This window comes from Panthera leo, chromosome B3, assembly GCF_018350215.1.
Source record: "Panthera leo isolate Ple1 chromosome B3, P.leo_Ple1_pat1.1, whole genome shotgun sequence".
Lineage (NCBI taxonomy): Eukaryota > Metazoa > Chordata > Mammalia > Carnivora > Felidae > Panthera > Panthera leo.
The window spans coordinates 30,309,749-30,333,347 of record NC_056684.1 but is presented as its reverse complement, the minus strand read 5'-3'; the positions used below and the strand labels follow the sequence as shown (position 1 = coordinate 30,333,347).

At 37.8% G+C, this 23,599-nt stretch overlaps 2 protein-coding genes across 9 annotated transcripts in view; one reads left to right on the top strand and one right to left on the bottom strand.

The window, feature by feature from the left end:
- The window catches only part of PEAK1 (pseudopodium enriched atypical kinase 1), a 370,979-nt gene that overhangs the window by 5,688 nt on the left and 341,692 nt on the right, over positions 1-23,599 (top strand). For all 7 annotated transcript variants that reach the window (XR_006203423.1, XR_006203424.1, XR_006203422.1 and 4 more), the window contains exon 3: positions 4,980-5,041. The gene's annotated coding sequence lies outside the window, so the exon portion shown is untranslated. The remainder of the gene's footprint in view (positions 1-4,979; positions 5,042-23,599) is intronic.
- Positions 1-23,599, bottom strand: part of HMG20A (high mobility group 20A) — a 68,824-nt gene that overhangs the window by 16,815 nt on the left and 28,410 nt on the right. The window contains exons 1-4 of one of the 2 annotated variants that reach the window (XM_042941342.1): positions 13,328-13,347; positions 9,630-9,722; positions 4,040-4,187; positions 1,788-2,000 (exon numbers count right to left, since the gene is read on the bottom strand). In XM_042941342.1, coding sequence (XP_042797276.1) covers positions 1,788-2,000; positions 4,040-4,187; positions 9,630-9,718 — 450 coding nt within the window. In that variant the 5' untranslated portion in view covers positions 9,719-9,722; positions 13,328-13,347. Of the gene's footprint in view, positions 1-1,787; positions 2,001-4,039; positions 4,188-9,629; positions 9,723-13,327; positions 13,348-23,599 lie in introns of those variants that run through there. The other variant, XM_042941340.1, reaches the window with a different exon arrangement.

Sequence of the window (23,599 nt, the reverse complement as noted above, 5' to 3'; positions counted from 1 at the left end):
TGGAATCTGAACTGGAGAAGGAAAATGTCACAGAGGAAGGATATTAGGTCAACTGACAAAATTGGAATATAGACAGTAAATTAGATAAAAGTATTGTGTTAATATAAAATTATACAGCTGATAATGAAACTATGTGTGAGAAAACATATCTACTTTTAGGAAATGCACACTGAAATATTTAGGGGTGAAGGGCAATGAGGTATATAACTTACTCTCAAATGATTTTGAAAAAAGGTGTGCGTGTGTGTGTGAGAGAGAAAGCACACAAGCATGAGTGTGCGTGCACGTGGGTATGTCAGTGAGAGAGAGTGAGCATGCACATGCACACACAAGCAAGTGAGCGTGAGTGCTTAGTATGTGTAGCTTGCTCAGAAGAGTGTAAGTGCATACGCAAATGGACAGACGGGGTAAAACGTGTTAACTACGGGTGAATTTGGGTAAAGGGTATTTAGCCATTCTTTGTACTATCCTGTGTTTATAACTTTCTGTACATTGAAATTTTTTCAAAATAAAAAGTTAAAAACGGGCAACTAGGTGGCTCAGTCTGTTAAGTGTCTGACTTCGGCTAAGGTCACAATCTCATGGTTGGTGAGTTTGAGCCCTGCTTTGGGCTCTGCTGTCAGTGCAGAGCTTGCTTTGGATCCTCTGTACCCCCCTCTCTCTGCCCCTCTCCCCTTTCAAAAATAAATAAACAGTAAAAAGAAAAAAAGTTAAAAACAAACACGAAAACCTTTGCCCTACCTAATAGTGGTTATCTCTGGAGAAAATTAATGTTACTTTTGCTTTTTCCTGTACACACTTCTGCATCATCTTAAAAACATGTTAAACAAAGAGCATGTATTAATTATGAAATTAAGAAATTAAAAACAAAAGAGTAAACAATGAAGTATGGAGTATGTACAGCTCACGATCCCTTTATACATTAGGGATAAAATAATGGACAATATGCACTGGTTTCTACTTGCTGGCTACTACAGAGAGCTTCAAGTTGCAACTTAATATAATCTCCTTGAAATTTTCTGAATTCAGTTAATTCCCCAGAGTATTTTTCAATTTGGTTTTTGTTTGTTTGGAATCCTTTGTAAAGAGTATGAGACATAAAAGAAATATAGCTATCTTTCAGATGCTGAGAATGCTGGGAACTTTTAACCCCAAGCCACTCCCACAACCTACCATCATTCTGCTTTTGTGGCATTTCAACCAATTTGTGGCTATCTTGTCCTTAATTCCTCTCAACCCTGTCTAACAAATGGATTTGTTTCAGTTTGGCAACAGTGTTAGTTTTTGCTTAGAGAGGAATTCAAATAGTTCTTGCTTTATTTTTCATAGTGGGTTAAATTTGCCAGAACTCGTTAAAAAAATTTAAACAAAAATCTTATGTGAACAGCAGAATTTTATCAAATGACCTTTTCTTATTGAACTCCTGACTTTTCATTTGACTCGGTAGAATAAATTATATCAACAGATTTCTTAATTTCTCAATACTGAATCACTTTTTATAAAATTCTTATATGAACTCTCAGCATATAAATCAAATAAAAGTAGAGCTGCTTTGGTTTAGGGGGGCTGCTAGGGGCCCTCCTGCTTGTACCCCTGAAGCAGATCCTGAAACAGTACAAAAACCACTGTGCTAGAGAAAAGAGTTATGTTGAATCCTGCTGTTCTGTTCTTCTATGCCCCATGACAAAATTGAAGAATCAACCACCCATCCTCTTTGCTTTTCTGATGGAAGCTATTTTTGAGGCATAATCAAAACCAAGCAGAGGATCAGGAATAGGAACAATTACCTGTTTTTCCTCAGGGGGCAGTTTACTCCATTCATTGCCTAACATCCTTGTGATTTCTGGAAATGGGACTTCTGGTCTTTTTGCTCGAAGCTGTTCTCGACGCTCGTTCATGAATCGAACATATCCTGTAAGGGGGGATTTGGGTGCGTTGCTGTCTCGAAGAGGTTTCTTCCTCTTTCTTCCTTTGGACCAACCTCCTCGTTTACTTCTTTGCTGTAAGACAAAACAAAAAAACCAAAAACCAAATTACAAAATCCACCCAAATAACACAACAATAAAACAAACGAACAAAACAGGATAAGAGTTGCATTTTCCTACTATTAGGAGCCTAGATATTCAAAGCTCTCCAAATCTGTCATAGGTACAAACAACTACAATGCAGTCTTCAAGAAGGAACTCTAGATGGTTCATCTGCACATCCTTTCATGTACCACACTACAGACTGTTACATTAAGGGGCTAATCCTAACTGATGAGAAGAAGGGGCACCATGATCATGTACACTTTGGCCTTCATACGCACTTAACAAGTCCTAACTCCTGACAGGGGAATTTCCTAAATGAGAAATGCAGCACATACATAGCACTGTGCCAGGGACACTGTCATGGTAGATCAGAACAAGATGTCACAAACACTGGGCAAAGAGACAAGTTGTAGTACAGGGCTTAAAAATCATTCGTGAAGGATATTTTTCATTGATACCATTCAAAGACCAGTTCACTTCCCACAGTAGACAACATATAGATTTCTAAATTAATATCGAAATTTCATCAAGTATAACATATCCAAAATGAATACTTAGTTTTTTGCCTTGATGACTTGTTCCTTAAGATGTTTATTTTATAAAGTCAGAGGTCTTTATATGTTATGAGTTACATCAAAAAATGAAATCACCTCAAAAAAGTTTAAAGAAAGGACTGAGGTACTACTGATGTTTTACCACAGCCCTTTCTCTTTGTCTTTCTTTTTTTAAAGTTTATTTATTTATTTATTTTGAGAGAGAGAGAGAGAGAGAGAGAGAGCGAGCAAGCACATGAACAGGGGAGGGGCAGAGAGACTGACCAAGCCATCCAAGCACCCCCCATCTCTTTGTCTTTTAATGAGATGAAAGCTCCCTCACACTTTTGCTTCATAATTTTACAAATACACACAGCCTATCACTTAATAAACTTTTATGGATACAAGAATTCTTCTTTCAAAGAGAAAGATAAATGAAATGGGACAAAAACATTAAAATATTAATTATAGTACTGTAGTCCTCCAAATTAATATGAATTATTCACCACTGGGCAAATGGTGTATTTGCTATCAGCCTTTTTCCCCCCTGATTTTGTCTTGTAAACTTAGTAACATTAAAGCTACTAAGGATTTTAAGATGTTTAAGAAGCTTCAAGCATTCATTATAATCTTAAAGGATGCCAACATGAAAAGAATCAGCTCTTTTAAAGTAAGAAAAAAGATGATGGGGCACTGGAAAGGCTCAGTTGATTGAGCATCCGGCTCTTCATCTTGGCTCAGGTCATGACCTTGGCTCAGGTCATGGTTTGTGGGATTGAGCCCTGCGTTGGGCTCTGTACTGGCATCATGGAGCCTGCTTGCGATTCTCTCCCTCTCTCTCTGACCCTCCCCTGCTTGCACTTACTCGCAAATTAAATAAGTAAACTTTAAAAACAAATAAATAAAACAAGAAAAAAGATGAAATTCATGGTGGTATTCTTGTATGACTAAAAGAGAGTGCCTTAACGTGGACAATGTAATCAATCAATTGTGAGGAACACTGAAAGTCCAACAAGGGCATGACTGCCCCAGGCCCATATGGAACCTTGTGTGCATTAGAGAAGGATGCCCTCTATGGGAGGGTGAATGGCTTGGTAAGTGGTGTGGATCCTCTGAGAATGTATGATTCCATGCTATAGGGCTTGGTGTGCATAAAATGTGTGGCCTTGAACAAGGGCATGTAGACTTCTCGTTAATTACTTATTTAAATCATTCATTCATTCAGTAAGCATTTGTTGAGCATCTAGTATGATGTAGGTATAAATTTATTAAGCAGGGGGAAAAAGAGTCTACTTGTCTCTGTGTCATTAAAACCATTAATATGGTTTTATGTGAAACCATTAATATGGTTCTACGAAGCAAATTCTGCAGAATGTAGGGGGGCCAGAGGATGAATGCTTCGATCAATTCCTTTGCTGACTGCTTCTTTAGAAACTTCAGAGACTGGTAACAGGAAGAAATGCTTCTTCAGCTTACCTCATCTTCATGCCTCTGTTCAGTGCCTTCTGCTGTATTTGAAGCCTCATTCTGAAGCAACTGACCTTGGGAGAGATCCTCCACAAATTCTGGATTGTTGGTGGATGATGTGGCTCCACTACTATATGGAACCTCTGGGTGGGTTAACCTTAAGAGTAACAGGCAGATGTGTTCAGTTATCAATAGCATCAAAGATTCCTATTTACCAAGGTTCAAGACAAATTGCCCTGTCAACAAAAGCAGAAGCCAGGTTTAATTACCCCACCTCATTTGTGTAAATGTAAATAAGGTCTCCAGAACAGTTATAGAGTATTTAAAAAACTAGTTTCAGTGCTTGATTGAACCAGGTCATTTTCATGGAGAAGACTTCTATTAAAAATAACTAGGGGCAACTGGGTGGCTCAGTTGGTTAAGCGTCCAGCTCTTAGTTTCAGCTTAGGTCATGATTTCAAGGTTTGTGAGTTCAAGCCCCACATTGGGATCTGCGCTCATGGCGTGGAGCCTGCTTGGGATTCTCTCTTCCCCTCTCTCTGCCCCTCCCCTGCTCACTTGCTCTCTGTCTCTCAAAAATACATAAACTTAAAAAAAAAACAAACTATAATCTTTTCTCAAAAAATGACCTCTCCCCTCAACATTGACATTTTAGTTCTGAGCATGCAACAGAGTCTCACTTTTATATGCTACTTTTCATGCATCTTATCTCCAGTGTAAAGGGAAAATATTGTTAATGGAAAAGGAGAATAGGAATGGGAGTTGTAGAGGCAGGGTGCCCCATCACAGAAGGGCGTAAGAAGTATCTCCTATGGTACATTCCATAGGTTATTCCTTCTTGGACTCAAGTGTTTATTGACAACCAGATCATCTAATGATATTATTAAGTTCAGTAAGTTCAGGTATAAATGTTAAGAAATAAAACACATTATTTCTTTTCTGTTTCCAGCATTCTGTTCCAGACGAGTTGGCAAACCAGATCTCAACCTTCTGAAAAGTGGACATAATAAGGTAGATGACTGGATTCACTCACTATTCTGGAAGAATATATACTTCATAGGGTTATAGGCAAATAATTACAATGCAATGTAAGTACTAAAATAGAGGTATGTAAAAAGTGTATGGTATGATGAATTTCATACATATGTAGAGGATGTTAAGAAAGATTTTACAGGGGTCTTGAAAGATAAACAGGTACTCGCCAGGTAAACATCATTACAGGCAGAAAGAAAAGAGTATAACAGGAGTAAGGGCAACCTTTCAGGAGGCTACTGCTATAGACTAAGTGACAGACAGGCAGGCAGGATGGAGAAGAGGGGAATGATAGCTAAGAGATATTTCAGGGATAGAGTGAACTTAATGACTGAGTCAAAGGTAACTCTATGGGTGATTATGCACTATTAGCCAACGTCAACTGGAAAGTGTGTGGGGGATGGGTGGGGTGGGTGTAAGACAGAAGAGAAAACGGTAAGTCTGAAACACTCATGGCATAATTAAGTGAAGCTGTCCCACAGACAACTGGAAACATGCATTGAGAGAACAGAAGTGAAGAAAATCAGAAAAATGGGAAGTGCTGGATATTCTCCAGAAAGAGAGAAGAAAGTCAGGACAGAACTCTGTTGGAAAAGATCATTTGAAGAGCAAGCATTAGAAAAAGTAGGAAAGACTAAGCAGGGCATTAAAAGATTTAGGAGAGAATACGGTCAAAGAGGCCAAGGCAGAAAGACTTTTTAGAAGTGGGTATGAACCAAGTAAAAAGATGCAGATGTCGAATAAGATAGGCTGAAAAGTATCTGCTAAATTCGAAGACCTAAAGGTTGTTGGCAATTTTAGGGAGCATAGTTTTAGTAGAATTAGGGGAATAATATCCAGATTCCAGTGGGCTGAGAAATGAATGAAAGCAGATGCACACTGTCCTGGAAATGAAAGAAATTACACTTTTCTGACCCTTTCTAGAAAATATAATAGATGATTTTAAGCAGGAGTTTCCTACATTTTTGAGGTCTTTGAGGTCCTTTGAAAAAGACTAAGAGAAATTATGAACTCAATGCCAGTCATGTTCTCTGAAAAGAGGCACCATCAGAGACCCAGTTTGATCCTGGTAGCTTTATTTTCCAGATGTTTCAATCACTTTGGATGGCTTTGGCAACTTGTTTTTTCACTCACTGTCATTCTTGTTCCAACAGTGCCATCAACTTTTAAGTTACTAATTCTTGTACATTCTTATTTCAGTAAAATATGAAAGTTAGGTTTGGGAAAATGTATCAATCCTATGAATCCCTGACTGAAATGAACAGAAATCAGAGGGGAGTGGTCACAGGCATCAAATGTCTCGGAGATGACAAGTTGGACACAGTTTGGAAAAAAACAAAACAAAACAAAACAAAACAAAACAAAACAAGGTTTTTTTGTTCCTATAAATGAATTGGCACGCTCTTAGTTAAAGCCAACAACCCTTCCATTTGTGCCATGGACCCCACAGCATTTAGCCTACTCAAAGACAGGTTTTTAGCAATTCTGCCCTCTCCTGCATTACCAATTCTTCCTTGTCCACTGGATCAGCCTAGTCAGCAAGCAAATGTGACATTTTTTACTCTTACCTTGTTACCTTAAAACAAAATGAAACAAAACAAAAAGCACTTTCTGGATCCCACTTCATTTTTCTCTTTTCCATTACAGAATTATTCATAGAGACCATCCCCAACTTAAGACAGTTTGATTTATGATTTTTCAACTTGACGATGGTGGGAACGTGAGATAGATTCAGTAGACACCACACTTGGACTTTTGTATTTGGATCTTTTCTTGAGCTTAGTGATACGCTGCGTGGTCCTCTCTCACAATGCTGGGCAGCTGCAGTGAGCCTCAGCTCCTGGTCAGCCTCGCAATCACCAGAGTAAATAACTGATACCGTTATGACCATTCTGTATCCATACAAGTGTTGTTTTCACTTTCAGTATAATATTCAACAAATTACAGATATTCAACACTTTAGGCTTTGTGCTGGATGATTTTGCCTAACCGTAGGCTAATGTAAGCGTTCTGAGCACGCTGAAGGTAGGCTAGGCTAAGCTATGATGTTCGGTAGGTTAGGTGCATTAAGTGCATTTCTGACCAATGGTATTTTCAATTTACTATGGGTTTACCTGGAGGTAACCCCATGGTAAGCTGAGGAAGATCTGTACTCTGAAAAGAATTGTTTATATCTATTGGCTTCAATTTCTCTTCTTTCATTCTCTCTTAAACGTAACCCAAAGGACATGTGTACTTACGACTCTTATAAAAGTCACCAATGCCCTCCATGCTAAATTCCGCATCATTTCTCAGCCTTCATCTCACCCGATTTTCCAAAAGTTTTTAACACAGTTGATCTCTTCCTCTTGAAATACCTTTTTTTAACTTGTTTTCCAGGACATGGCACTCCTCTGGTTTTTCTGCTACCTTTTTAGCTATTCCCTTTAGTGTTCTTTGTTGACTTTTCCTCTTCTGCCTGGCTTAAATGCTAGTGTATCCCAGAGCTCAGGCATTAGATCTCTTCTCTTTTCTATCTACATAGTGCTCATTTCTTCAGTGATCTCAGCCAGTCTCTGGCTTTAAATATCAGGTATATGCCGATGATTCCCGTGTTTCTTTTTCTAGTCTAGACCTCCCCTAACCCCTAAGTCCTATATCAAGCTGTCTATTTGACATTTCTGCTTGGATATCTAGCAAGCATCTCAAATTTAAAATCTCCTGCTTAGTTTTCCCCATCTAAGTCATCCCTTCGGTCACTTAGGCCAACAGTTTGGAGTTGTCCTTGATTGCTTTTTTCTCCCTTCTCACATCTCATCTGGTTTTTCAAGCAAATCTTAACTTGGTTTATCTTCAAAATATACGTCAAATTCTACATGGCACCAAACCCCATTCCCATTATCCCTGAAACCCTCTCCAATGAGGCTCACCCCTACTACTCCAACAAAAATACTCTTGTCACTAGTGATGTTGTTTAACTCATCATCTCTCACTTGAATTATTTCAGGAGCTTAACTCGTCTCCTTGCTTCAGCCCCTGCTCCCTTCACTCTATTCTCAATATAACAGCCACAGGGATCCTATTAAAAAATAAATATCAGATCATTCTGCTCAAAATCCTCCAATGCTTTCTCACCTCTCTCAGAGTGCCAGTTAAAAGTGCTTACTCTGACCTATAAGATCGTACATGGTCTAGTCCTTGCTACTCAAAAGTATGGCCCTCATACCAGCAGCACTGACATTGCCTGGGAACATACTACCATGTAAAATCTCTAGCCCTCACTCAGACTTTCTGACTCAGAAAGCACCGATGTAGTCCTCTACTACCTTCCCCTTGGTATATATACTCTGCTCCAGCTACACTGGCTTCCTGGGTACTTCTAAAAGGTAAAAACATTTCTAACCCAGGGTTTTTGCACTTCCTTTTCCTTCTGCCTAGAATAATCTTCCCCAGATAACTGCATGCTAGCTACCTTGCTTCCTTCAGGTCTTTATTCAATTCACTTTGAAAGCATTTCTGGGCCATCTTATCTAAGACTGCACCCCAAAGCCTTCCCAACCCTCTTCCCTGCTTTGTTAATCTATAGTTTTTAACAACATAGTATGTATTTTACTTAATTATCCTGTTTACTCCCTGATGTCCCCAGTAGAATTTAAGCTCTACGGGGATTGGTATTTTTGTCTGCTTTGTTCATTGCTTAGTATCCAGTGCCTAGAACAGTGTCTGGCACATAGGAGACACTCAGAAAATTTTTCTTGAATGAATTGGATTTAACAACTAGGCAACTTTTAGAAAAGTCTTGGAGAACAGCTTTATCTGAATAGTAACGTCAGAAGGCAGATAGTAACGAAGAAATATATGTGAGGTAAGAAAACAGAATAATTACAAAGTCTAGTCCATTTTTCAAGAGCTCTAAAGAATATTAAAATAATTCATCGCAGGGATTAGCTAGCACTTCAATCAGTGAATGTATTTCTTCCGTGGCAAATAACTTCTAAATAGAAAAGATAAAAATTCAAGTGGAACAGAGATTTTCGAGGGAAGAGGGACTATTGCTATTAGTGCTTTTCTATATTCCTTTATACATCTGCCCAAAAAATACCAAAGAAAGGAGATGGGGGGGAAGAAAGGAAGAGAAGTCAGTCAAGTCAGAGCTCCTAGGCATCTTGAATAAAGAGCCATATTAAAAAAATCTGATCTTAAAAAAAAAAAAAATCAGACCTCTGGGGGAAAAATTATTTTCATATCTGTGGCAATTCAAACAGAAAATGAACTTGATTTTTAGAGCTAGCCCTGTGGCAGGTTATTTACTTAATGGTAGCTATGTAATTCTCTTAACCAGGAGGAACTGATGTTTCCTAGATCCACATATTGCTGTGCCAGTTCACAGGCACCAGAACACGGCAAATGACAGCTGAATGCAGATCACAAAGCAGCTTACAATGGCTCTCACTCTCTCTTTTGTGAAGCCTAACAAACATAACTTCTGGTTTTATGATATAAAACAGTCTCTTTAGCACCTCATCCATTATCAGAAGCTTTGTTTTAAAGCTTGGTGGAGGCCCAGTGTCCCAGAGCAGCTGCTTACCCAGTTGTGGCCAGATCATTACTCTCCTTGGAGCCATCTTCCTCTGCAAAAAGGGGTGGCAGGGTAGAGCCCGTCATCAAGGTTTCCATCTCTCTGAAAGGAAGAGACAATAAGAAAATAATTATAATGGCTTAATTACTTCCAGTTGAAGTTCCATTAATATAAGCCAGCCTTCCTTAAATTTATCACATCAGCAGCAGAATAGAAATGGACCTAAATGTTTATTTTCTTGATTTGGACATAAATCAATTTAAACACTGGTTAATGGGTTCTTACTGACCGACTAGACTAAAAAGCATTAGATTTTAATAAATGGGACAGAGTTTGGAAATTCCTTTTTGTTCATCAAGAATACCTTCAAAAATATTCTTCATTTACTGTAAAAACTGTTGAGCAGAGTAAGTCAGAAGCACAGAGTAACAGCAACCCTGAACAAGTTATTCAACTTCTATGAGATATTATTTCACCATCTTAGACACATACAAGATTGCTGACTTGACCCACAGGGTTATTGTGAAGGATTAAACTGAAAGAGCTTCATAAACAGAGAAAGGCTAAGATGGTAAGTGCTTTGAGTATTATTACATAAAGCAAGGTATTGTTATTACAGCATTACTGGGTCTCAGTCCCAGATGAATCATCCTTAGATTAAGTGGTAACAAACTGAGCCCTCCAAAAGGAAATAATGCAAAGGAAGTGGAGGCTGGAAGGCATACTGATGTGGAGCAGAGGTAAAGAAACCTCACTTCCAGGTCAGAAATATGTTCCACATCACCATGACGACCAACGGAAATAGCATGCACCTGGGTACAGGAAACAACTAAGCTTAATTGAAGAAAACAAAATAAATTACAAGAACTTGAAGGTTATCAGACTGAAAGGATAAAAGGACAAAGTGACAAAGAGAGTAATTTCACTTAGCATCTCACTACAAAGAAAGATTTTTCTCTTTCAAGGCTCACCACCAATGGTGGTATCACCCCATAGAGCCAAAAGCAGTAGCCTTCCATTCATCGTGAAAGTGATATTCAAACAAAACATTCAACAGTGACCCCAAACAGTAACCACTTAAGGGGAACTGCAAACCACTCAAGAAAGAGAGTGCTTCAATCAAGCGGGGAGAATTGAGAAGCAAATTATGAGAATTCACTTAGGAGCTCCCTCAGCAGTTATTTCAGGGGCTGCTGCTGAGGAGACCTAGTGAAACTGCAATTAAGAGGAAAGCAGGGCAGCCCAAGCAGAGCTAGGATTCATCCCACTGAGGTGGAAACCAGAGGAAGATGCAGACGACACTGACACCAAATTCTAAATGTTCAATAGAATAATTTACTTCAAAAATGGTGACACTGATGGCTTATTTCTTATTCTTATTTTCTTGTTTTTGCTTCTAAATTTTTATTTAGCAGACCGGTTTCATAAATAGCTTAATGTGAAAAAATGCATCTCTGTATGACTAATACCCATTGCAGTGGGTAGAGCATGGAAAGCAGAGAGAGAAACTTCAGACTCAATCAGGAGTTTATTCCATGTGCCAGGAAGCTTGCTAACCCTTCTCAATTCCTTCAAGACAAGGGGATTTACAAGGGGCTCTGACAAATACTGCAACATTCCATTCTAGATGTTTTCTAGAATAATCCTGACATAGGTGTATTTACATTTTAATTTGATTTTAATTCACATTATGCACAGACCAGATTAGAGCCTGGGCTTTAAGGGCTGCTAACATCACCTTACACTGATATTCATCTTACCAAAAAAAACCCCTAATCAATTAAATGCCATACAGTCTAACTGTAAACCACAGGAAAACATTCAAATAGGTATTCACTCCCAAACCTTAAAAGGACCCATTTAGCTGGCTTCTTATTAAAGTCTCCCTAAAAGTAAATGGCCTTTCAATAACTTTAAGATTCAGCATTTGAAGTTCCTGGCATCTCTTACTGAACCTCAAAGGTGATATATTATCTGGCGGGGGGTGGGGGGGGGTGGGGGTGGTGGCGCCAAATGAACTCTTTTCATTCTCTGTGCCAACATGACCGTCTTCAAGTGTTTCCCAGTTCTCTTCGGTCATTGTTGAGGTATTGGGAGCAAGATTGGGAGGCAGCTGGACAACACAACCTTAGCAACATATAAACAGATCATATAAACAAAGGAAGTTGAGAGAACACAAATGTCTTGCTTCTTTTTCTTAAGTTTGTTTTACTGAACCCATATGGCTTCAGATATATTTTCTCTAGTGTTACTGAGTAGTCAGGTCCCTAAGAAATGAGTAATAAAGTGGGTGGAAGGTTAAGGGGCCAAGATCAACAAAAGAAGGAAATGAGGAAAAAGTCCAGGAAAATCCAAAAGCTTCTAAACTAGTCCAATAAGTTGGAAAAGAAAATGATTCCCAAGAATATGGCTGGGATCCTGAAAGGTTCTGCTTTCATATGGTCCATGAGGGGGTGATTCAAACTGAATCACGGCTACTAAGCCATTGATTGCCAAAAAGCCTCTCAGTGTAGCATCTGTGTCTGATAATGTCTCAGTACAGAGGTCAAACTGAACTTTGAAATTCTATGTGAAGCACTTAAGAAATGTAATGAATGCTACTCTGGAAGGGAAAAGAAGAGAAATATGCACAAAGACAAAGCAACATACAAATCTGGTTCTCTGCTGCAGTTTACATAAGTAAGCATATCATGCAGATGTTTCCTGGCAGACAGGTTCTGTACCAAGTGAAGGCTTCTACCAGGAGGCCTCAAAAAAATGGTATTACGTTGAGGCTTATAGTTTAAACCAGGGTCCAGACTGTAGCTTTGGAAATCCAAAAATTCCCTCTAACACTAACCACTCACTGAAAAAAATGGATGCATAAAACATGATGCCAATTTAAGATATTTTAATGACAATTATAAAAATTATAATGATAATTATCTTAAGCACACTAGGTATTTATTGGCCAATCAACACATTTTCTCCCTGTAGTAATATGGGGGGCCAAACTATATTCAGAACATTGCTTTGGTCAATATAGGTGGAGCTTAAGAAATGTTTTTCAACTAAGATTTTCCTAGTAACCCTTCCCAACAAAAGGGATGATTTCAACAATGAGACTACATTACTCCAAATGTGTTGGACAGTGCTGGAAGCCTAATTTATACCTAGATTTTCTGGGGCTGGCTCTTTTCAAGCAACCTTTCCTTACTTTACATATGTTAATCCCACTTCATTAAGTTCTTTCATGGAGATGCACAACATTCCCTCCCATCACATACCTGAGTTGAGAGGTGGGATTCTGCCTTCTTTGTCCACATTAAACCCTTATATAAAACTTTCAATTCTTTTCAAAATCATGTCATTTTGCTAACCAACCTCAAATTCAAATGTGTCTGACCACTATTTCCTGTCATTTCAGCTTTCTCAATTACTTCTACAACTGACCTCTAACCACACAAACCTCTATTCACTCTTTTTAAAGAAAATATTTATTTAATTTTGAGAGAGAAAGAGCACACGTGAAAGCGGGGAAGTTGCAGAGAGAGAGGAGGATAGAGGATCCAAAGTGGGCTCTGTTCTGACAGCAGAGAGTCTGATGCCGGCCTCGAACTCGTGAACCGTGAGATCATGAACTGAGCCGAAGTTGGATGCTTGACTGACTGAGCCACCTAGGCTCCCCCTGATAGAGAATTTAAAGTAATGATCATAAAGATACTCACTGGACTTGAGAAAAGAATGGAGAACATCAGTGAGACCCTTAAAATAGAGATAAAAAAGAACCAATCAGAGATGACGAACACAATAAATGAAATTAAAAATTAACTAGATGAAATAAACAGCAGGCTAGAAAGAGCAGAGGAATGAATTAATGATCTGGGAGACAGAGTAATGGAAAGTAACCAAGCTGAGCAGGTGAGAAAAAAAATTATGCAAAATGAGAATAGACTTAGGGAACTCAGTGACTCCATCAAGTATAACAACATTCACATTATAGGGGTCCCAGGAGAAGAGAGAAACAAGGGGCACAAAATTTATTTGAAGAAATAATAGCTGAAAACTTCTGTAAGGAAACAGATATCCAGATCCAGAAGGCAGAGAAATTCCCCCAACAAAAATCAACCCTAGGAAGTCTACACCAAGACACACAGTAATTAAAATGTCAAAAAGTAGTGATTAAAAGAGAATTTTAAAAGCAGCAAGAGAAAAGAAGACTTTTCCTGGGAAATGTTACACACAAGGAAAACCCCATAAGGCTATAAGTGGATTTTTCTGTAGAAACTTTGCAGGCCAGAAGGGAATGGCATGATACATTCAAAGTATTGAAAGGAAAAAATCTGTAGCCAAGAATATACTATTTAGCAAGGTTATCATTCCCAATAGTAGGGAATGATAAAGACTTTCTTAGACAAAAGCTAAAGGATAATGACCACTAAACCAGCCCTACAACAAATGTTAAAGGGGAATCTTTGAGTGGAAAGGAAAGACTATAAGTAAGAGAAATAAAAGTAGGAAATACAAAGGTAGTAAAAATAAGTATATTTGTAGAAGTCAATCAAGGGATTCACAAAAGAAAATAATGTAAAATACGGTATCATACACCTAAAACATGGGGGAGAGAAAGGGGAAAGACTGGGTTCAAACTTAAGTGACCATCAACTTAATATATACTGCTATATGCAGAAGATGTGATATACAAACCTAATGGTAATTATAAATCAAAAACCAGAAATAGATGCACAAAGAATAAAGAGAAAGAAATCCAAATGTATCACTAAAGAAAGCCAGAAAACTGTGATAGAGAGCAAGAGAAGGATCAGAGAAGAAGGAATGGAAATGATATGATACCAATTAAAAGAAAGAGAGAGTAGCTATATTAATTTCAGACAGAGCAGATTTCAGATCAAAGAAAGTGATCAGGGAGAAAGAGGGGCATTACATAATGCCAGGGGACAATCAAAGAAGACATAATAATCTTTAATATTTATATGTCTAACCACAGAGGGTCAAAACAGGTGAGGCAAAAACTAATAGAAGTGCAAGGAGAAACAGATGAATCCACAATTATAGCTAGAGACTTTAACACGCCTGTAACAGAAATAGATATTTAAGAAGACAGAAAATCATTAAGAACAATGTTGAACTCAACAGCACCGTATATCAATTGGATATAATTGATATCTGTAGGACTACTTCATCTAACAACAGCAGATTACATATTTTTCTCAAGCTCACATGGCACATTCACCAAGATATACCAAAACATATCTTAAATTTAAAATAATAGAATTCATATAATGTTTACTTTCAGACCACAATGAAATTAACCTAGAAATCAGTAACAGAAAGAAGGCTGGAAAATCCTAAAATACTTGGAAATTAAACAACATACTTATAAATAACACGAGTCAAAGAAGAAACCAAGAGAAATTTAAAAATACTTTCAACTAAAAAAAGATGAAATTATAATTTATGGGGGTGCCTGAGTGGCTCAGTCAGTTGAATGTCCAAGTCGTGCTTTCAGCTCAAGTCATAATCTCACAGATTGTGGAAAAGAGCCCCATGTCAGGTTCTGTGCTGACAGCACGGAGCCTGCTTGGGATTCTCTCTCTCCCTCTCTCTCTGCCCCTCCCCCTGTCATGTTCTTGCTCAAAATAAATACATTAATATTAAAGAAAAAAAAGAAAATACAGTTTATGAAAATTTGTGAGATGCAGCAAAAGCAGTGCTTAAAAGTAAATTTACAGCACTGAATGCATATATTAGAAAACAAGAAAGATTTAAAATCCATAATCTAAGCTTTTACTTTAGGAAACTGGAAAACATAGAGCACATTAAATTCAAAGTAAGCACAAGATAAGATATAATAAAAATTAGAGAAGAAATCAGTAAAATTGAGGGGCGCCTGGGTGGCTCAGTTGGTTGAATGTCCAACTTTTGATCTCGGCTCAAGTCATGATCTCAAGGTTCATGGGATCAAGCCCTACATTGGGCTCTATGCTGACAGCATGGGGCCTGCTTGGGATTCTCTCTCTTCACCTCCCCTGCTCTTTCTCCTTCTCTCTTAAAAGAAATAAATATACAAACTTTAAAATGTTAAAAAAAAAAAAGAAATCAGTAAAACTGAAAATAGGAAGTCAATCAAGAAAAATCAGCAAAACCAAAAGGTGGTTCTTTTAAAAGGTCAATCATGGGGCGCCTGGGTGGCGCAGTCGGTTAAGCCTCCGACTTCAGCCAGGTCACGATCTCGCGGTCCATGAGTTCGAGCCCCGCATCAGGCTCTGGGCTGATGGCTCGGAGCCTGGAGCCTGTTTCCGATTCTGTGTCTCCCTCTCTCTCTGCCCCTCCCCCGTTCATGCTCTGTCTCTCTCTGTCCCAAAAATAAATAAAAAATGTTGAAAAAAAAAAAATTTTTAAAAGGTCAATCAGGGGGCGCCTGGGTGGCTCAGTCGGTTGAGCGTCCGACTTCAGCCCAGGTCATGATCTCGCGGTCCGTGAGTTCGAGCCCCGCGTCGGGCTCTGTGCTGACAGCTCGGAGCCTGGAGCCTGTTTCAGATTCTGTGTCTCCCTCTCTCTCTGACCCTCCCCTGTTCATGCTCTGTCTCTCTCTGTCTCAAAAATAAATAAATATTAAAAAAAAATTCTTTTTAAATAATAAAAGGTCAATCAGTCAGCCTCTGGCCAGGCTAACTAAGAATAAAAGAGGAATGACACAAATTACTATTGTAAGAAATGAAAGAGGGGACACTACTATAGATCTCATGGACATTAAAAGGATAATAAAGGAATACTATGGACAACTTTGTGGGCATAAAGTGATAACAAAGATGAAATGAACCAATTCTTTGAAAGATACAATCTGCTAAAACTCACAAAGAAACAGACAATCTGATTAGACCTATCTATTAAATAAATTGAATCAATAGTTAATAACTTTCCAAAACAGAAAGCAGACACAGATGGGTTCACTGGTGAATTCTACTAAACATTTAAGGAAGAAATTAACAATCTTTGACAATCTCTTTCAGAGAACAGAAGCAGAAAGAATACTTTCTAATTCATTTTATGTGGCTAGCATCACTCTAATATCCAAACAAAGACATTACACACAGAAAAATATAGACCAATAGCTCTCATGAACATAGATATAAAAATCCTCAACAGAATATTAGCAAAGTGAATCAAACAATGTATAAAAAGAATTATACACCATGACCAAGTGAAATTCATCATAGATATGTAATGCAGGTTCAACATTCAAAAATTAATTAATGTAATCCATTATATCCATAGGATAAAGAAGAATCACATGATCAGATACAGAAAAAGCATTTGATAAAATCTAACACCCATTCATGATACAAATTCTCAGCAAACTAGGAATAGAAGAGACTTCTTCAACTTGATAAAGAACACCTGAAAAACCCTACAGCTAATACCAAAATTCACGGTGAGAAACATAAAGCTTCTCCTCCAAAACCAGGGACGAAGCAAAGATGTCCAGCCCCCACCCCAAAAGCTTTCCAACATTATAGTGGAAGTCCTAGCTAATGCAATAAATCACGAAAAGCAAATGAAAGATATATAGATTGGGAAGTTAGAAATAACTCTTTGTTCAGAGATGACATGATTGAATATGTAGAAAATCTGAATGAATTGACAAAAACTCCTGAAACTAATAAGCGAGTATAGCAAGGCTGCAGGATACTAGGTTAATATATAGACGTTAACTGCATCATGCAATACAATGCAGTATGTATCAGCAATGAACAAGTAGGATTTGAAATTAAAAACACATTACCATTTATATAAGCATTCCCCAAAATGAAGTACTTAGGTAAGATCTATGAGGCCTATATGAGAAAAACCCTAAAACTCTGATGAAAGATGCCAAAGAAGTAATAAATAAGTGGAGAAATATTCTGTGTTAACGAACAGGAAAACTCAATATTGTCAAGATGCCAGTTCTTTTCAGCTTGATATATAGATTCAACTCAATTTCAGTAAAAATCCCAGCAAGTTATTTTGTGGATGTAAAAAAAATGATTCTAAAGTTTATATGGAGAGGCACAAGACCCAAAATAGCCAACTCAATACTGAAGGAGAAGAACAAAGGTGGGAGACCAACAGTACCTAACTTCAAGATTTCCTATTAAGTTACAATAATCAAGATAGTGTGGTACTGGTAAAAGACAAGACAAATAGATCAATGGAATAGAATAGAGAGTCCAGAAATAAACCCATATAAAAATAGTCAACCCATCTCTGACAAAGAAACAAAGGCAATACAATAAAGCAGACTGTCTCTTAACAAATGGTGCTGGAGGGGTGCCTGGGTGGCTCAGTCAGTTAAGTGTCCAACTTTGGCTCAGGTCATGATCTCGCAGTTTGTGGGTTTGAGCCCCACGTTGGATCTGTGCTGACAGCTCAGAGGCTGGAGCCTGCTTTGGATTCTGTCTCCCTCTCTGCCCGCCCCCCACCCCCACCTCTGCTCTCATTCTGTCTCTCTCTCAAAAGTAAATAAACATTAAAAAAAAAAGAATCTAGACACAGACCTTACACCCTTCACAAAAAGTAACTCAAAATAGATCAGAAATCTAAATGTAAAGCACAGAACTACAACATTCCTACAGGATAACATAGAGAAAATCTAGATGATTTTGGGTATGGCAATGACTTTTTACACAAAACAACAAAGGCATGATCCATGAAAGAAAGAACTTATAAGCTGGACTTCATTATAATGAAAAACTGTTCCTCTGAAAAGGACAATGTCAAAAGAATGAGGAGACAAGCCACAGATTTGGGAGAAAGTATATGCAGAAGACACATTTGATAAAAAAACTTTTACCAAAAATACACAAAGAACTCGTAAATCTTAACAGTAAGAAATAAACAATTCATTTTAAAAATGGGCAAAAGACTTGAACAGACTCCTCATCAAAGAAAATATACAGATGGCAAGTAGGCACACGAAAAGATGTTCAATATCACATCATTAAGAAACTGAAAATTAAAACGAGATACAACTACATAGCTATTAAAATGATTACAATGGCTATTAAAAATCCAACACAGGGGTACCTGGGTAGCTCAGTCTGTTAAGCATCCAACTTCAGCTCAGGTCATGATCTTGGCGGTTTGTGAGTTAGAGCTGGGCATTGGGTTCTGCACTGACAGCTCAGAGCACGGAGCCTGCTTCAGGTTCTGTGCTGCCCCTCCCTTGTTCGTGTTCTGTCTCTCTCTCAAAAAATAAATGAACATTAAAAAAAAAATTAAAAAAAAATCCAAAACAGTGACAACACCAAATGCTGATGTGGATTTAGAACAGGAACTCTATTCATTGTTGGTGGGAATGAACACAAAATGGGTCAGCCACTATGGAAGACCATTTGGTGTGTCATATTCTTTTTTCTTTCTTTCTTTTTTTTTTTTTTTTTTTTTTGAGAGAGAGAGAGAGAGAGAGAGAGAGAGAGAGAGAGAGAGAGATTATGAATAGGGAAGGGGTACAGGGAGAGGGACAGAGAGATTCTTAAGCAGGCTCCATGCCCAGCTCAGAGCCTGACATGGGGCTCGATACCATGAACTGTGAGATCATGACATGAGCTAAAATCAAGAGTCAGCCACTTAACTGAGTCACCCAGGTGCCCCAAAACTATTCACTTTCCTTACCAGCAATTGCATTCCTTGGTATTTACTCAAAGGAACTAAAAACCTACGTTCACTAAAAACCTGCACATGAATGTTTATAGCAGTTTTATTCATAACATCAAAATTTGGACACAATCATGATGTCTTTCAGTAGGCAAGCTGATAAACTGTGGCACATCCAGATAATGGACTATTATTCAGTGCTAAAAACAAATGAGTTATCAAGCCATGAAAAGATATGGAGTAAACTTAAATGCATATTACTAAGTGAAAGAAGTCAATCTGAAAAGGCTATATACTCTGATTCCAACCATATGACATCCAGATAAGGCAAAACTGTGCACATAGTAAAAAGATAAGTGATTGCCAGGATTAGAGGGGAGGCAGGGGTGAACAGGCAGAACACAAAGGATTTTTAGGGCAGTGAACTATTCTGTACAATACTACAACAGTGGATATATATCATATGTTTGTTAAATCCCATAGAAGGTACAACACCAAGGGTGAACCCTAATGTAAACTAGGATTTTGGATGATGATTATGTCAATGTAAGCTCACTGACTGTAACAAATGGACGACTCTGGTTGGGGATGCTGACAATGGAAGAGGTTGTGGCATGTGTGAGGACAAGGAATACATGGGAATTCTTAGTACTTTCTGCTAGATTTTGTTATGAACCTAAAACCACTATAAAATATAAAGTTTATTAATTAAAAATTACCATAAATATTATATATTTAATGTATTATAATTACATAATTTATAAGAAGATAGTCCTATAAACATGTTTCTATACAACAAAATACAACAATAAATAAAACTGATTTTGATATGCAAGTACTTTAACCGGAGTTCGTGATAGCACAAAGAGAATTGTCTACCAGCCATGAACATTAAGCTAAGAGCAGTCAGTAGGCTGTAGGCATTAATCAATATGTTTTACAGAGCAAATAAGAACACTGGCTAATCCCATCAGGCAGTTAACTGGGGTTCAGTTAAGTATAATTCAGCTAAGAACTCTTTCACTGTAGGTTTTGATATGGTAGATGAGAGGGAAAAAGATAATTAAGTACTTACTTTTGGGAGGGGTGAGGTAGTTAGTACGGGGGAGATAATTAGAGTATACATATAAGGCTTAGGGTTACTTCAAGAGAAGGGTATAAGGAGGTGTATGTCTGGCTGGGGGTTAGGCAGGGGTGGGCAGAAACTATGGCTTTCTATTTCTAAAATCTAGAGCATAGGCTCCTATAACTATAAATATTAGTAATTTTTAAAAATGTTGTTAGGGTAGTATAGGAATTAAACAATAAGGAAATGGATTCATTCATCAACAAATATTTATTGAGCATCTAACATTCCAGGCACTTTCTGTGCACTAGGGATACTGTGCAGATCAAAACAGGCAAAAATCCCTGCCCTCACATATCTCACAGTATACTGGGAAAGACAGACAAAAAACAAGATAAAAAAAAAAGTAAAATGAATAATGTCATAGTGATAAGTACTAAGAAAAACACAGAGCCCATAGAGAGGCCAGGAAGAGTTCAAGGGAAGAGGGTGCTTGGAATTTTAAGTAGAGGCCAGTAAAGAGCTTACTGAGACCCGAAGGAGATGAAGCAGAGAGCTATGCATGTATGTGAGCACAGAGTGGTCCAGGCAGGAGGAACAACTAGTACAATGGAAAGTGACTGAAGGAGGCAATGTGGTGGATTGACATAGGGACAAAAATAGTAGATGAGATCCAGAGCTGACTGGGTACCAGACTCCAGAGGGATTTGTAAGTCATGGTAAGGACTTGCTTTTTAGTCAGAGAAGCCACTAGAGGGTTTGAGTAAACCTCACGTAGACATGGGGTCTAACATTTTTATAGGATCACTCTGGCTGCTGTTTTGAGAACAGAATGAAGAGTGGAGAGGGTCAAGGGTGGAAGTAAGGAGTTCATTTGGAAATCTACTGCAATAATCCATCTGAAAGATGATGGCTTGGCTCACAGTGGTAGTAGTGGAGGTGGTGAGAAGTGGTTAGATTCTTGACGTATTTTTGGAGGTAGAACCAATTTCTCAGTTCAAAATAACTGAAAAGAAATTAGGAATAAAATCTATAAGTTGTGGCCTGCATATATTTCAACTGCAGACTCGTAACTTGTCTAATGATAAAGGGCGGGCTATACTGACAATACGCTACTTGTAGTTTTTGTGAAGTTAAATATCGTATAGTGTTTTTGGGGGCCACCAAAGAAATAATCCAGCCTCATTTAATGCAAATGCTTGTAGAGTTTATATTTCAACAACAAGCATTTGTTGAGCACCTTTACTGTGTGACCAAGATTGTGCTTAGTGTCAAGTGGTATGTAGAACTGCTTTATAGAATTTTATAGTCTTTTTGTCCTTGGTCTAGAGATACTGTTTTCAAAACAGTGAGAAGTGGGAAGACGAGGCCAGAATTAGAAACAAACATAAATCTTCCTTCTTTATGATTTTTGGAAGTGAAAGTTTTACAAACTTTTGAGTCAGATATTTTCTTTTAAAAATATGGAAGTATTAGATCATCAAAAGAAACTGAGCACTGTTTAGATTTCCTTCTAGACAGTTTGATTACTGTACACGAACTGTTTCCCCTCAATGGAACCTTGATGGAGAATTGTTACCATTAGGACACAAAATGTGTTGTGAAGAGAAAGGAAACCCCAAACATCTCGAAACAATGTTTTGCATTATTGGTGCAAAGCACAGCAGCGACACAGGGAAAATAAACACCTCTTCCAAAGCAAAATTTGTCATTTTACAAGCAGGGTGTTGCCTTTTGAGTTCACAGTCCACCTATCTGGCTTTTTCATGGTGACTGCGGGTCCCAAGTGGCCCTTCCTACACAGACTACCTAACCACTGCTTTTATATTTGTAAACAAGGAGATAACTGCCCAAGTAGGACAACTTCTGGCCTAGCACCGGAACTAAGAGTTAAAGTAACCCAATAAAACTTGGCATTACTCTGTGTAGAGTGCTTTGCCAAACAATTTCCTGGGACACCAGGGTACTATGAAACAGTAAAAAGTGGGTGTGCATGAGGTGGGGGGGGTGGAGGGTGGGAGGTAGGTGGGGAAGGGGAATGCCATAAAGGGCATACTCCCTCTGGGAGGCCATAGGTATACAAAAAGGCATTTTCAATGATACACAATGTTATAATCTAATTTACATTTGGAAAACCAAAGCAATTAAGTACACAAAGTGCAGAAAGTTAATGTTCTTGTTTGGTGAAACTACATTTGTATATTTTTTCACTTACTTCTGGGTGATTCTCATGGAGGGTATATTAGAATAGAGGAATTTTATGTTTATCAAGAGGGGAAATGAGTTTTCAATGAGTTTGAAATGAGTTTTAAAGCTGAAAAATACTGCTTTTCACAGTTGATTATATGTAACTATGACATGCATTGAAGACACAGTGCTAAATGAGATTTGACAGGAAATTCTTGTCCTTTTATAGTTCATGATGTAGTGGGGGACAGATGGACAAACAGTAAAAAAAAAAAAAAAAAAAAAAAAGTAAAGGTTGTAGCTGATGTGTATAATGATATTTATTTATTTATTTATTTATTTATTTATTTATTTATTTAAATGTTATGAGAAAAATAGGGAAGAGATACAGATGAACAGATGGAGTGAAGAGCTAAGATAACTGTTAATTATCATAATAAATTCACAAATCACATCTGAGATCTGAAGGAAACAGAAAATACCAGCTGAGTGAATGCCTGAGAAGGAACACTAAGAACAGAGTACTCACATGTTTGGAATCTACTTTCGTTATCAAGGAGGTAGATAGGATTCCTTTCTTGCTCTAAAACAAAATGGTTCAAGCCTAGAATCTGAGGAAGGCAAAATATGAGAAAGCAGAAGAAACAAAGGTCCCTAGTATTTTGACCCAAACAAAAACTTCCTGGTTAACAGTTCTAGGGTAAGGGTCCTTACTGGTTCAAGGAACAGTGCTCCTCTATCTTCTTACATTTTACACTGTTCTCTTCAGCTGAAACCTGCAGCTGTGAAACAACACTGTGAAGAGAAGGAAAGAATGTTCCTTTCTATTACAAGCAATAACTCCCAAATCTTTTACCCTTTCAAAGCCAATGAATACTAGAAGATGGCATGTTTTGAGGAGGAAAATTGAACTGTTTATAAAAACGATAGTGTAATAAAAGGAAAGAGACTCCATCAAAGAAAGCATTCTTCATTTTAATCAACTCACAAAAAATTCTCTTCCTAGGGAGAATTCTTAAAAGAAAAACAGAGCTTTGGGCAGTAGGGAATTTTTCTTCAGCCAAAAGTTGAAGACAAAATACCAAAA